General features: G+C 42.1%; 5 protein-coding genes across 5 annotated transcripts; 4 read left to right on the plus strand and 1 right to left on the minus strand.

Annotated features, from left to right (window-relative positions):
* Position 1: 1 nt before the first annotated feature.
* Positions 2-1,262, plus strand: IL334_007635 (uncharacterized protein; the record flags this gene model as incomplete). The annotated part of the gene is made up of 4 exons (XM_062939325.1): positions 2-103; positions 201-301; positions 386-641; positions 747-1,262. 4 exons carry the CDS (start codon positions 2-4, stop codon positions 1,260-1,262), a joined length of 975 nt encoding a protein of 324 aa, XP_062795376.1.
* A 410-nt stretch (positions 1,263-1,672) lies between these two features.
* On the plus strand, positions 1,673-4,785 carry IL334_007636 (tryptophan synthase, alpha subunit; the record flags this gene model as incomplete). The annotated part of the gene is made up of 13 exons (XM_062939326.1): positions 1,673-1,717; positions 1,807-1,814; positions 1,965-2,121; positions 2,188-2,281; positions 2,355-2,493; positions 2,560-2,656; positions 2,723-3,363; positions 3,423-3,477; positions 3,543-3,725; positions 3,816-4,131; positions 4,222-4,347; positions 4,409-4,619; positions 4,686-4,785. 13 exons carry the CDS (start codon positions 1,673-1,675, stop codon positions 4,783-4,785), a joined length of 2,172 nt encoding a protein of 723 aa, XP_062795377.1.
* Positions 4,786-5,487: 702 nt separating this feature from the next.
* IL334_007637 (uncharacterized protein) lies at positions 5,488-9,815 on the plus strand (the record flags this gene model as incomplete). Its single annotated transcript, XM_062939327.1, has 12 exons — positions 5,488-6,099; positions 6,223-6,293; positions 6,361-6,434; positions 6,589-6,662; positions 6,797-7,400; positions 7,485-7,722; positions 7,808-8,359; positions 8,469-8,611; positions 8,687-8,769; positions 8,911-9,135; positions 9,269-9,524; positions 9,643-9,815. 12 exons carry the CDS (start codon positions 5,488-5,490, stop codon positions 9,813-9,815), a joined length of 3,105 nt encoding a protein of 1,034 aa, XP_062795378.1.
* A 400-nt stretch (positions 9,816-10,215) lies between these two features.
* On the minus strand, positions 10,216-11,342 carry IL334_007638 (uncharacterized protein; the record flags this gene model as incomplete). The annotated part of the gene is made up of 5 exons (XM_062939328.1): positions 10,216-10,302; positions 10,411-10,607; positions 10,670-10,906; positions 11,024-11,094; positions 11,173-11,342. The coding sequence occupies 5 exons, from the start codon at positions 11,340-11,342 to the stop codon at positions 10,216-10,218; spliced, it is 762 nt and encodes a 253-aa protein (XP_062795379.1).
* Positions 11,343-11,829: 487 nt separating this feature from the next.
* Positions 11,830-13,386, plus strand: IL334_007639 (uncharacterized protein; the record flags this gene model as incomplete). The annotated part of the gene is made up of 3 exons (XM_062939329.1): positions 11,830-12,126; positions 12,229-12,978; positions 13,048-13,386. 3 exons carry the CDS (start codon positions 11,830-11,832, stop codon positions 13,384-13,386), a joined length of 1,386 nt encoding a protein of 461 aa, XP_062795380.1.
* Between the last annotated feature and the right edge of the window lie 96 nt (positions 13,387-13,482).

The following is a 13,482-nucleotide window of genomic DNA, read 5'->3' on the forward strand; positions in this document are numbered from 1 at the left end:
GATGTTACCTCTGTCGACGACTATCAGCTCAGACGAACAATACCTAGAGCAAGTATTTAGGGAGTTTGAAGATTATAAATTTACGGAAGATCCTACATTCAATGTGAGTGATTGCCACTTCGAATAAGTGGACAAGAAAACGGGATGGTATTACATCAAGATTATACTGATACTTCAGATGGTGATGATGGTGTGAATAGGCTGGTCTACCTACTGTGTTCGAAGCTATAAAAGGAAAGAAAATGACTCCTGGATTAATCGATAAAACAATCGCAGAAGCACAATGGTTTTACTGGACCAAGTGAGTGAACTATCCGCATCATTTCTGATGATCTGTGATGCTATTTACTGACCTCAAGCTGATTGGCTTTTGTGAATCAATCAGAATCAACAATCTTTCTATCCCATTTTCAGTCTACACGGCCCATGTGGAGCGTCAACGTACATCTCCATCTACGTCCAATCAAGAAGGAAATCCTTCAGATCCACTATCGCGGATGAGAAACTTGAGTGAAGCTATGAGGATGATGGAGGTTGAGGGTAAAGGTGAAACCAATCTCACTTTTGATAAATTGTGTGAATTGATTAGAGAAGGAAGAGCAGATGAATTGAAAGGGAATGATATACCTGACGAGTTAAACGTGAGTTGGGCTTTTCACCACAGCTTCTACAATCGATCGATACCCTATACCACTTCAATCACGAAATCCTTATAAAAGCTGAAATTCATGAATGTGATAACTTAGACTGCAACTCCATCACAATCGACTCTATCCGCTCGACCTAAACCTTGGCAAAGCAACTCTGCTTTCGATCAAACATCGCAAGGTATTGCTGTAGACCCTATCCAACAAGCGACAGGATCATCACCATTTCAGCCATGGTCATCGCCATTACAATCCCTACCTGGAGCATTATCTTCTACTAGTCCTGATGATCTATTCTCATACCCTGCCATTCCTGATACATTCCAAGGCATTAACCCATCATCGTCTGAAAACTTGTCAAATGCGTTCCCGAACGTTCCTACCATACAACATCCATACTCCGCATATGGCTCATTCATACCCACTCCAAACGAAAATCTCTCTTCATTAATGCAAAACTCTGTGTCTCCTGGAGACGGAGGATTCGAATATATAAATTGGTCAGCTGGTGATGAATCTTCCCAGCCCACTCCTCGTCCCAGATCAGTAGTGAACCCTATAATCGAGGACAAACAGGAAATCCAACGACCATATATTCCGTCCGACCAGCCATAGTCACCCCTCAAGACAATCAAGTTCAAAGCGCCTTGTTTTTCCCTCACAAAGTCATCTGTTATACCTGGTGTATTCACTAGCCTCCAATCATATTTCATGTCACCACTGTAGAATACGCGTAGCATCCTGTCCCATGTTGTACATAAGCTAGAAAGATATGCATGTTCTTTGTTCCATGATGAAATGGGCCGTACTCTGGTTTACCTTTTGAGGGGAATGAACTCTATTTGATCCACCCATATTGGATTTCTCCAACCGCCGGACCGAGGAAATGACTCGATTTGATATGTAGTTAGACATCGACGATTGAATCCCAGAAAAAGTTGAAATTACATATATTCATACATACAGTTTCTTCATCTTTGAAAAATACTCATTCCCTATAAACAAGATAACAATAATAGAAAATCATGTCAGAGGGGATTAAGAAAGTCTTTGCTGAGAAGAAGGAGGCTGTGAGTCATTCCTTGGGATCTTGAAGCTAGATGAAGTTAATCGAGCGAGAAAACTGACGTTTGATGATTTTGGGATCGAATGAAAATAGGATCAACCGTATGTTCTCAATCGTTTCTCTAACAAGGAGACAGAGAATTGCCAATAGCTGACTTGCTGTAACATCCCTTTGTTCTTTTACTTCTATATCCTAAATTCTCATCGACATGACCCATTCCTTACTCCAACATAACACATTACTTGAAATAGTGCATTCGTCACCTTCTTAACAGCCGGATTCCCAACTCGCGATGCTACAGTACCATTGATGTTGTCCCTAGAAGCTGGAGGAGCAGATATCATAGAATTGGGTGTACCTTTCAGTGATCCCATTGCCGATGGTCCTACTATTCAAAAAGCCAATACCGTGAGTTTTAACGTAACTTGCATTTTGATCTTGGCCGCAGAAGCTGACTCAAGGTGGGTGAGATAGGTTGCCATTGAGAATAACGTACATTACTCGGACTGTTTAGAGTATGTCAGACAAGCTAGAGCTCAAGGTTTGAAAGCTCCTGTAATGTTAATGGGTGAGCCATCGTTTTTTGAGATGTTATCCCAAATGTTTCTTTTCAATATCCTTGTTAATGATCACTATATTAGGCTATTACAACCCTTTGATCGCTTACGGAGAAGAGAAGGCTGTGCAAGACGCCAGAGAAGCTGGAGCAAACGGTTATATCATTGTTGATTTACCACCAGAGGAAGCTATCAAGTTCAGAGATATATGTCAACAGTTTGGGTAGGTCAATATGTAAACGAGATCTGCAACGATCAGTAGCTGATCCTTATTCGATGTCAACTTTAGCATGTCATACGTTCCCCTCATCGCCCCTTCAACCAGTATCGATCGAGTCAAGTTCTTGACAGGTATTGCTGATTCCTTCATCTACGTTGTCTCTAAGGTATGTTCATCCGTTCTTCCTTCTTTGTACAACGTGTGCTTTGCCTGACACCAATCCCGTGTGTAGATGGGTGTCACCGGTTCATCTGCAGGTGTCGCTATCTCAGCTTCCCTCCCTGAATTAGTCGCTAGAATTCGAGCTTTCACCCCTGTACCATTAGCAGTCGGCTTCGGAGTCGACAATCGAACACACTTTGAATTCGTCACTTCCGCGGGTGCCGATGGTGTTGTAGTAGGATCCAAAATCATTCAACTTGTAGCTAGCAACGCAACAACCGGCAAAGGTCCAGCTGAGGTTGAGAAATTCTGTCGTGAAATAACTTTACACGGTCAAAATCCACCACCATTAGGTAGGAAAAACGGTACTTCACCAAATGAACCGAATGGACACACACCAAATGGAATAAATGGAACGAAAGAAGAACCTGTGTTACCTATCCCACCCGCTGAAGGAGCATCAGAAGATGAGTTACATGTTACCGCACCTGGAAAACTTCCATCAAGATTTGGTCTTTTCGGTGGTGCTTATGTACCTGAATCATTGGTTGATTGCCTTAATGAAATTGAGGCTGCTCATGCTGAAGCTATTCAAGATCCAGCATTTTGGAAAGAATTCGAAGATATGTTCGGTTATATGAATAGACCAAGTCAATTGTATTTGGCTGAAAGACTGACTGAAGAAATGGGTGGAGCGAAGATCTGGCTCAAGTGAGTGATGTTACTGCTTCACGTTTAAAAAAAAGAAGATACTGATATCATACTCGTAGGCGAGAAGATCTTAACCACACTGGTTCTCACAAAATCAACAATGCTGTTGGACAAGTGAGTCCGCACATTAAAAGGCTTTTCCAGCTTTGACGCTGATGTTCTCGTTTGACGTCTCATAGATCCTTCTCGCCAAAAGACTAGGTAAAAAGAGAATTATAGCTGAGACCGGCGCAGGACAACACGGTGTTGCCACTGCTACCGTCTGCGCAAAATTCGGTCTACAATGTGATATCTACATGGGAGCGGAAGATGTTAGAAGACAGGAATTGAACGTTTTCAGAATCAAGATGCTGGGTGGTAATGTAAGTTCTTGAGTTCTTGGCTTGCTTTATGAGCTACTTCAGCTAGAAAGTGCGCAAGATGACGAGGCTAATGATCAAATGCGTTCTTAGGTCATTCCCGTCACATCTGGATCACAAACACTCAAAGATGCAGTGAACGAAGCTATGAGAGAATGGGTTACTCGACTTGAAGATACACATTACCTCATCGGTTCAGCAATTGGACCTCATCCATTCCCCACCATCGTACGGGATTTCCAACGGGTCATCGGAAGAGAAATCAAATCACAATTACAAGAAAAGGCAGGTAAACTCCCCGACGCCGTAGTAGCATGTGTTGGTGGTGGAAGTAATGCCATCGGAACATTCTACGATTTCATCGGTGATGAGAGTGTAAGATTAATAGGTGTTGAAGCTGGTGGTCATGGTGGGTTCAAGCATCCTCAAAGAGAAAAGGAATACGTCGACCATTGGCCTAAGCGAGATCAGACGCTAACGCTGTCAAAACTTTCTGTAGGTGTCGATACCGATTTACATTCCGCTACACTTACAAAAGGTGTGATCGGTGTTGTCCACGGTGCATCATCATATATCATCCAGAGTAAAGAAGGTCAATTGGTACCCACACACAGTATCAGTGCAGGTGAGTCATACTATACGCCGTCAGCTTATACTTCATTGGCTGATCATGGGTTTGTATTTAGGTCTCGATTACAACTCTGTTGGACCTGAACATTCACACTTGAAGTACACTGGCCGAGCTGAATACATCGTCGCTGATGATACACAAGCATTGAAAGCATTCAAGATGGTCACTCAATTGGAAGGTATCATCCCTGCCCTAGAATCGAGTCACGGTCTTTGGGGTGGAATGCAATTAGCTAAAACTTTACCCAAAGATAAAGATATTGTAATGTGAGTTTGAACAACCACAGATCATTAGGGATTAACTCGCTGACGATCGGGTTGCAATGTGTTTAGTTGTTTGAGTGGAAATGGTGCTAAAGACGTTTCTGAAGTATTGTTAACATTGAAGAAGAAGGAATGGGCCGATAAGTTAGATTGGCACGTCGCGCAATAAGCTGGTTCGGTAGCTTTCGCACTTCATCAATTCACGCACTTGGCAGAATTCAGATGTCGGTATCTGAGAATGAATGATCATTATCTTGATACAACACGAGAGATATGTTTACATGTATGCATTGACAATAGACCCGGAATGTAACCTATCTATATTACGATATATGCTGAGCTGCTGCTGCCTCACGTGGTGGCGTTTTTTTAGTTTGATTATTTGATCAATTCGATTGTTTATATTGTTGCTCGATGGTAGTAGTGGAAGAAAAATACACGTATCTTCTCATTTCTCATTGTACCTTCGAGATGACATAAGTTCATTCTCTACATTCTCATTGCAAGCTGTCATTGATCACTGTCGCCGTGATTGTCATTTCACCACCTTTTGCTCTGACTGTCTTGATATTGATCTGCGAGATAGAAAAGAAAGGTAAATTAGGCTCCGGATCGGATAGACCGGGAAAGAGGGAGAGGCACTGAACTTTATTATACACTTTGACAACACCCCCTTCTCAAAAACATTTAAGCAAAAGTGATCAACTTTGCAATATCATCCAACACGCACAGGTCGTGTCTTGTCACTCATATCATATCATACCCTATCTTTCTATCTCTTGGTCATCAGCCCCTAGAGGTCGTCGAGTAATTTATTCCTCTTGGTATACTTGCTCTGCTTGGTGGATCAAGATCATTCATGAGATAAAAGATGTCAACTGCATATCAACTATCTCCTCCAATATCAACCTTACCACCTTCGTACAATTCCATTCCCTTACCCTCCTCGACAAATCCAAAACCACATTCAAACTCAATTATCAATCGTCAAGATGAGAAACAAGCTTTGCGTGACGCTCAAGTTAAGCTGCAAGAGGAAGCTGATTACAATAGAGGACATCTATCTCCTGGTAGAGTAGGTCCAATCAGTCTTTCACCTAGCTCGGGCAGCGGAAGCGGACCCGCCAGTGGAAGTGGAAGCAGTTCTGGTAAGGGACAGGGAGAGAGTCGCAATGGATCTGCGATTCCTTCAAAAGGTATCACTGATCGAAGAAACCCTACAAACGTTTTCACTGAAGATGTGTTCTCGAATACTGCATCTCAAATGCCATCACAAACACAAACACAATCAGAATCACAATCACAATCACACTGGCAGTCGCAGTCGCAATCAATTGATCACGATAAGGAAGCAAGTCAACTTGAATTAGGAGATAGAGGTTATCTACCCACTGGAATGGACGTAAGAGACGCTCTGGCAAAATGTGAAGATCCAACTTTAGGTTGGAGTTTACAGTTCTGGGTGACTATTGCTGATCCATTAGTGAGTCCCCATCATCTACCCTTCTTCACCTCTCCTGCTTCTCCCCTTCTCTCTTTTCACTTCCTGTTAGATCTGTTCATCAAGTAAGAGGTCAAAGCTCATAATGATAATCATCGTCTACAGACGCAACATGTCTTCTTCGCTTGTCCTGCTTCAGGTCAATGTAGCTGGGATCCGCCAGTCGGTGCATTTGTGTAAGTCAAATCGCACTTAATAGACTGTATAACTCAATCGCCCTGAGCTGATCTAAATTGTACGTAGAGTACCAAGATCACCAGATGGAGAATGGTGGGAGCTTGCGGATCCAACTAGAGGTAATAGAAGTTATTATTACAGTAAGTTCACTTCACAGTCTCTCACAGCGCTGCTGAAGTCAAAGGAGGCTACATGGAACCAAATTGTTGTTTCAGCGAACGCCGACTTGAAAAGGAGTATGAGAAAGCTGATCTAATTACTTTTCCCTCTTACATCGCTTTCTTGATATAATAGATACTTTGACTGGGAAAACACAATGGACGAGACCTGGTGGTAACGCTTTCGTCATTCCACTTGGACTGATTCAGGTGAGTTGTCGTACATCATGCCTCGCTGCGCGGGTATGGCTGGCTCCTTTGTGATCTGCTCTCGTCCACGGTTGGGCGGTCGAAGCAATCAATGTCGAGCAAGATTCTCGTAACTGATGAGAGTGATTAAACAGCGAGCTGCTCTTCCTAGTCGTTCGACAGAAGCTTCCTCATCTCGAATAATTCCAACAACACCTTCAAGATCTAATCGACCCCGTCAATCGATAAATCTGGCTTCTCCCAACTCGCTTCAGACTCCTGTATCATCTGGACAAGCATACCCTAGACCACCTCATTCGCCCTTGAATAGTATACCTCGTCCTATATATTCGCCTTCCAAATCGGACAGATCGTCATCACTCTCTCCAAGCTCATCCTATAATGATCCACAAACTCAAACTCTCGAAGCTATAGTTCTAGGTCATTTCACTTCTCCAACTTCCTACATACCGAACGGTAGTGCTCAACAATCAAGCGAACCTCTTAAATCTGGACCAAAAAACCGCACTTCACCTTCGCCATCAGCTTCAAGATCTCATTTGTCTATCGTAGAAGAAGGATCAGGTAATGAGACTGATATGTCTGATAATACGGTCGTATCGAGTTCGAGACCTGAAGGATGGTGGGAGAAAAGGAAAAGTCAAGTCTTAACTGTCAAAACGGGATTCAAGAGTCCCAATAGAAAATTCAAAGGTTTGAGCATGGGTGATGGGAATAGTCCGCTTGATGGTATGAATAGTAAGTACAAATGAAAGATAACTGTTGTCTTTGTCGCAATAGGTCCCTCTCTCGGATTTAGGCGCTGATTGTGCATTTACTTAGACTCGATAGCTAGAGGATCGCCGTTGAGAAAATCTAGAACAACGATTACTGGTCCCATATTGGAATTCACCGAATCTGCCAACGACGATTCAGCAGATACACCTATAGAAACGACAGTGCTCAATGGTATCAATGGAACAAGTGGTAGCACTACGCCTGGCTTACCGAAAGCCATGCCCGCCGAACCTATTTATGTGGAACACAATAGTACTGTCAAGACCAAAAGATTGTCAACAGGGTGAGTAAAAGCATGTCTGAGCTTGATCAACGTTATAGACAAGTAGTCTCATAAATAACAAGCTGATGATCCTACTTCCGGCCAGCCTGCACCATATTCTACCTTCTGAGATCAGTGGTGATATACTGGCATTCCAGACTGATGATTTTGCTCGAAAGTATTTCGCAACCAAACGATCTGGATTGATGAGACAGAAAGTATCCATAGAAAGAATCGTACAATGGCAAAAATCACCTATAACGTCGCCCCTATTAGTATTATCCAAACACCTCAACAGAGATGCTTTAACGACGTTTAAAGTGATTCAACATGTAATGGGAGAACGTGATCGGTCTGTAGAAGGTGCAAGACCAATGATGTCCTCAAGCAGTCATTTGAATCTAGCTTCTTTGGCTCTAGGGGGAAGAAAGAATGACTTTGGTCATCCTGATAGAGGTGGTAGATTGGCCAATGGTTTTAACGAAAATAACAATTCTAACAATTCTTCAAGTGTCAATCTCAATGTGAATGGGAAATCGGAGAAAATGCAAGTTTTGGAAGAAATCAGGTGGTTGATTCAACTTTGCGTTTCTTCCAGTGAAATGAGAGATGAGGTCTATTGCCAGCTCATAAAACAGCTGAGTAGTAATCCTAATCAGTGAGTATCAAGATTTGCCATGCCCCATTGCATTTTTATCTTTTGATGTGTCTGTTTTCGTAAATTGGCTTAAATCCCACCTTACTGACATGTGACGTTTCATCTTTAGCGACGCTGTCGTTCTTGGATTTCAACTATTCTGCGTCCTAGTGAACGCTTTTGGACCAAGTAAGAACTTTGAGCCATTCGTTCAGAATTTCCTGAGATCCAACAAGGATGAACAAGCGGATGGAATTGGGATCATGTCGAATTGTGAGTAAATCATACCATTCGTCGTGTCCTATCTTCAAACGAAGACATGAACATTAAGCTAAATCAAACTTCCAGATGCGATTGCGAAGCTGGAAGTGCTGGTCGCCAAAGGAGGTAGAGGGAAAGCATTAACAGTGGGAGAGATTGAGCATGCCAGTGTAAGTACAGCTTCGTATCTCTACTGGACCAGAAGTAATTTTCAAGCTAAGGCAGGGGCTGTCACTGCTACAATAAGACTTGACTTATCTCGATCTCAGAGGTTTAAATAACGGTACTGACATTATATTAATGCTTTGTAGGACGCTGCATTTTACCCTTCGGTATATGGCGAATCTCTCGACCGAATCATGGACTTGCAAAAGAGAGCTTATCCAACTCTGAAAGTACCTGTCATTCTTCCTTTTTTGGCTGATGGTATACTAGCTCTTGGGGGTTTGACATCTGAAGGTATATTTAGAGTACCGGGTGACGGTGATAGTGTGAATGAATTGAAATCTAGAATGGATAGGGGACATTATCAACTCGTGAGTGTTGTTCGTGATCTATACACCATGGCCTGTGGTTCCACTCTTTCCTCGCTCAAACCTGTGCTCAATCGAAAATCAAGTACGATGCCTCAGTGTCGATGCTGACATGTTTAACCTTGTCACCCTACAGAAAGGTATAGACGATCCTCATGTGGCAGCATCATTGTTCAAATTATGGCTACGAGAACTAGAAGATCCAATCATACCTTCCTCATTATATAATGACGCTCTAACAGCTTCAAGATCATCTAAGGAATGTATAGAATTCGTTTCTTCAAGATTACCAACATATAATAGAAGAGTATTATTGTTTGTCATCAGCTTTGTGCAGATCTTCATGCAACCGGAAGTCGTGGGTAAAACGAAGATGACTCCTGGTAATTTGGGTGAGCAATTTTCTTTTGTCCAGATTTACCACAAGTGTACTTAACTGAAAGCGTCGATCGCGGAACGATGACAAAGAGCGCAATGATAAGCTGACCACTGATCCCATTTCATACCCAGCACTGGTAATGGCACCGAATATCTTGAGAACAACATCAAATTCACTAGTGACAGTATTTACAAATTCCTCGTTTGAATCGAAATTCATCTTACAATTACTGGAAAATATGAACCCTGCGGCGATTGATGATGATTACATGCCTAGTCATGGTCAACCTATAGGACGGTTCTGATATAATCGACTTGGATATTATTCATCCGGAAGAAGTAAAACGGGATGGGATCGAGGATATGTTGTTTAATTTGATTTGGAGTTTGGACAATAATGGATGATAGGCAGTTTCATTTGTATATACATCTTGGAATGTAAATTACATACTACATATCGCATATTTCATATTTCTATAGCTCTTGACTACGTATTGAAAGTGTATATAGTCGCCGTTGATCTAACTGCAGACAGATAGTATCATAACGGTCATACCATCGCTGCTTGTTGAGTGCAATGTTGGGTGAGCCTGTACTCATGGGGATATTACAGCGATTTAGACTGCAAGAATCGGAGCAGAAGTTCTCTTGAAGGGAGTAGACCTTATAGATTCTGAGTATCATGCCTGACGTCCTATATTTCTATCATTCTTTGGAACAGATCATCACAGCGTCTTTACCCATTATCTCAGTATGTATATATTTCAATTTGGGTAAACCGATATCTTCTCCCTAAAATCAAACCCAATTCATTTCGTCAGTTTCTGGTCAATACTCTCGAGATGTCCTTTTGAGCTGTGAACACGATTAGTGGAGTCAGTTTAAAATGGATAGACTTACCTGTGGTACTACACCTATGCCATCACCTATAAACATAGGAGCGACGGTGATGACCACACTATCAACCAGATTACTTCCGTCATGACGTTTAGGACAATGTAGGAATGTTGATAATACTTTTGAACCTCCTTCTATCATGACAGATTTCAAACCCAAGTTCGATATGATGGAAGGAAGTGACGAGGGTGATATATGACCTGTTCTCACTGAATGAATATCACGAACTGTTCGGTATACGGATGAGAAAGTAATGACATACCTCGTTCATCTAATGGAACAGGTATAACTCTTCCACCGGCAATTTCAACTTGTTCTTTCCTTTTCAGAGAAACATCTTCACCGCATATTATCCAAGGTTGACGAACCGTTCTCCCACGTTCAGATACCTTCGTATTCCACTCGCCCAATATTCGAGCTGTAACTGGGAAACGTAATTTTGGATCTAAGATCAGTGGCTGAGGTGGAGGGATGTTCAATGATGGTGGAAGGAGGTTTGCTATTTGATGATGAGATCAAAGTCAGCTGAGTCACAATGAGATTCGGCATTGGCATGAGCCGACCGTTTGCTCGTATCTGTTCTACTATCCATACAAAAAAAAAACAAGATACATACCTTGTAATCTTGGATCATCCAATATCAGAGTATTGACCCCTATCAATATCGCATCATGCATAGACCTCATCCTGCAAAAGACAGAATTTCCAAGCAGATGTTAGCTAGCTATTCAACTCTTTCAAATAGAGAACGAAAGTCCGACTTACCAATGAGTCATTAGCATACTTTCCTTTCCACTCAGAATGACCCTTTGACCACCAGGACCAGCAATCTTGCTGTCGAGCGATTGAGCCCATGTTAGCGTTATATGAGGTCTTCCGATGCTTGCTGAAGACGTAGGGAGATTGTTCTTCAAGAACTCTGGCGGGGACGTCATTCTGGTAGCTGAGATATAGCTGCTGTGAGCGTGAGCATTCAGAAAGATCTAGTGGATATACTACTTATATATGCAGCTACAATAATAATCACTTGAATGCATGAACATCTCTCGAAGGCTAGGTGATGTTGAATTCACTTCCGTCGGAAAGAAGATGGGTGTGATGGGATCGGAGGTGGTCGCACCGCATGTAACACAAAAATCAATGCTCGGCGCAGTGGTTCCATCATCTCATTCTATTCTTCCACCTTGACATCTTCATCCATCCAAGGATAACATCTCATCCTTCACCTCTCCCTCGATCCATCAGACTTTCCATTCCTACTCTTCCTTTCACTCAGGCATAACGAAAAGTTCGCGAAAAGCCACGCGATAACACGTTCCTTTCAGCAACTTCTGTACCAGCTCCACAACTTCTCGACATCCCGAAAAAAACTCTTCGCGACCCCTCTACACCTCCCAGTTGTATTCCTACAATCGCGTTGAAATGGCTGTCGAGATACTCTCACCAACCACACCAATGGCGTTCCCCTCTCAGGTCAAACCTAACCACACGAAAGGAAATTCGACCGATACACCTTCAACGACTTCTTCCCCCACGCTGAGCTCATACGAATCATCCGAAGTTGAAATTAGTGATGTTCACTCAGATATCGATAATGTAATATCAGCTGAAAAATTGAAAGAAATCGAAAGGATGGAAAGTAATCCTGATTTCTTGTGGATGACAACTGAAGAACCGCATAGAAGTAGAAGAATGGCTATTTTGAAAGCTCATCCCGAGGTGAGTGAGGAGCGGTTTATTATGCGCGATACTCTCTCCAGGTTCAGTCACTGCTTGTCGGAACCAGAGCACCAGGTAGCTGACTCGATTGTATCGTAATAGGTTCGGAAACTCATGGGACCTACTTCACTCACTATTCCTATAGTCTTTCTCGTCTTGACTATTCAATTCACCGCCGCTTACCTCTTACGTTCTCATCATCCTTTCTCACTTCCATTCCTGCTTACAGCCTATGTGGTAGGAGGGACAGCGAACCAAAATATTTTCTTGTCAATCCACGAAATCACTCACAACTTGGCATTTAAATCAATAAGGGCTAATAAGATCTTAGCTATCATAGCGAATTTATCAATTGGCGTACCATACGCCATGGCATTCAAAGGGTATCACATTGAACATCATAAATTCTTAGGTGAAGATGGAATTGACACTGATTTACCAAGTAAATTAGAAGCTATCATACTAGACAACGTATTTGGGAAAACATTTTTCGCTACTTTTCAAATCCTATTCTACGCTCTCAGACCTGGTTTTATCAGATCACAAAAACCTACAATCTGGCACGGGATAAATCTTATCTCAATCTTATTTTTTGATGCTCTTTTAGTCAAAACTTTGGGTTGGAAACCTTTGATCTATTTGATAATGAGTAGTTTCTTCGCTGGATCATTACACCCTTGCGCGGCTCATTTCATAGCTGAACATTATCTAATGAATGGTCCTCTACCCACTAAAGAAGATCAAAATAAAACTGGTTTGATCAATGGCGATGAGCATCAAGATTGGTTAATCAAAGGATTAGCTCAAGAAACTACAAGCTATTACGGGTGGTTGAATATCTTATGTTACAATGTAAGTCATGTTTTCGGAACCCAGTCGTTGACCTGGATGCTGATTGAGGTCTTGATATATCTGTATTAGGTGGGATATCACAATGAACATCACGACTTCCCTTCTGTCCCATGGACTAAACTACCTCAATTACGTGAAATGGCTAGAGAGTACTATGATCCGTTACCTCAACATAAATCATGGCCTTATGTGACTTGGAAATTCATCACAGATCCAAGTATCGGAATGTGGTGTAGAGCTAAAAGGACAAGTAAAGGTGAAAAGATCGATCATTCCACTTGGTCATCTGCCATTATCCGAGAGGACCAAGCTACTCAGGTTATGGAAGAACTGGTAGAAGAAGAAGAGGAGGAAATCGCTTACATGAGCGATTCGGGTGATTGTAAAAAGAAAAACAAACTAGAATAACTATTGTTAGGACCCGTCAAACGCCGGACGTTATTACACTCTTTATGTGACAATGATACATGTATGCTATGATCATCTTGTTTTTGATCATGATTG

This window comes from Kwoniella shivajii, chromosome 11 (genome assembly GCF_035658355.1).
Source record: "Kwoniella shivajii chromosome 11, complete sequence".
NCBI classification, from domain to species: Eukaryota; Fungi; Basidiomycota; class Tremellomycetes; order Tremellales; family Cryptococcaceae; genus Kwoniella; species Kwoniella shivajii.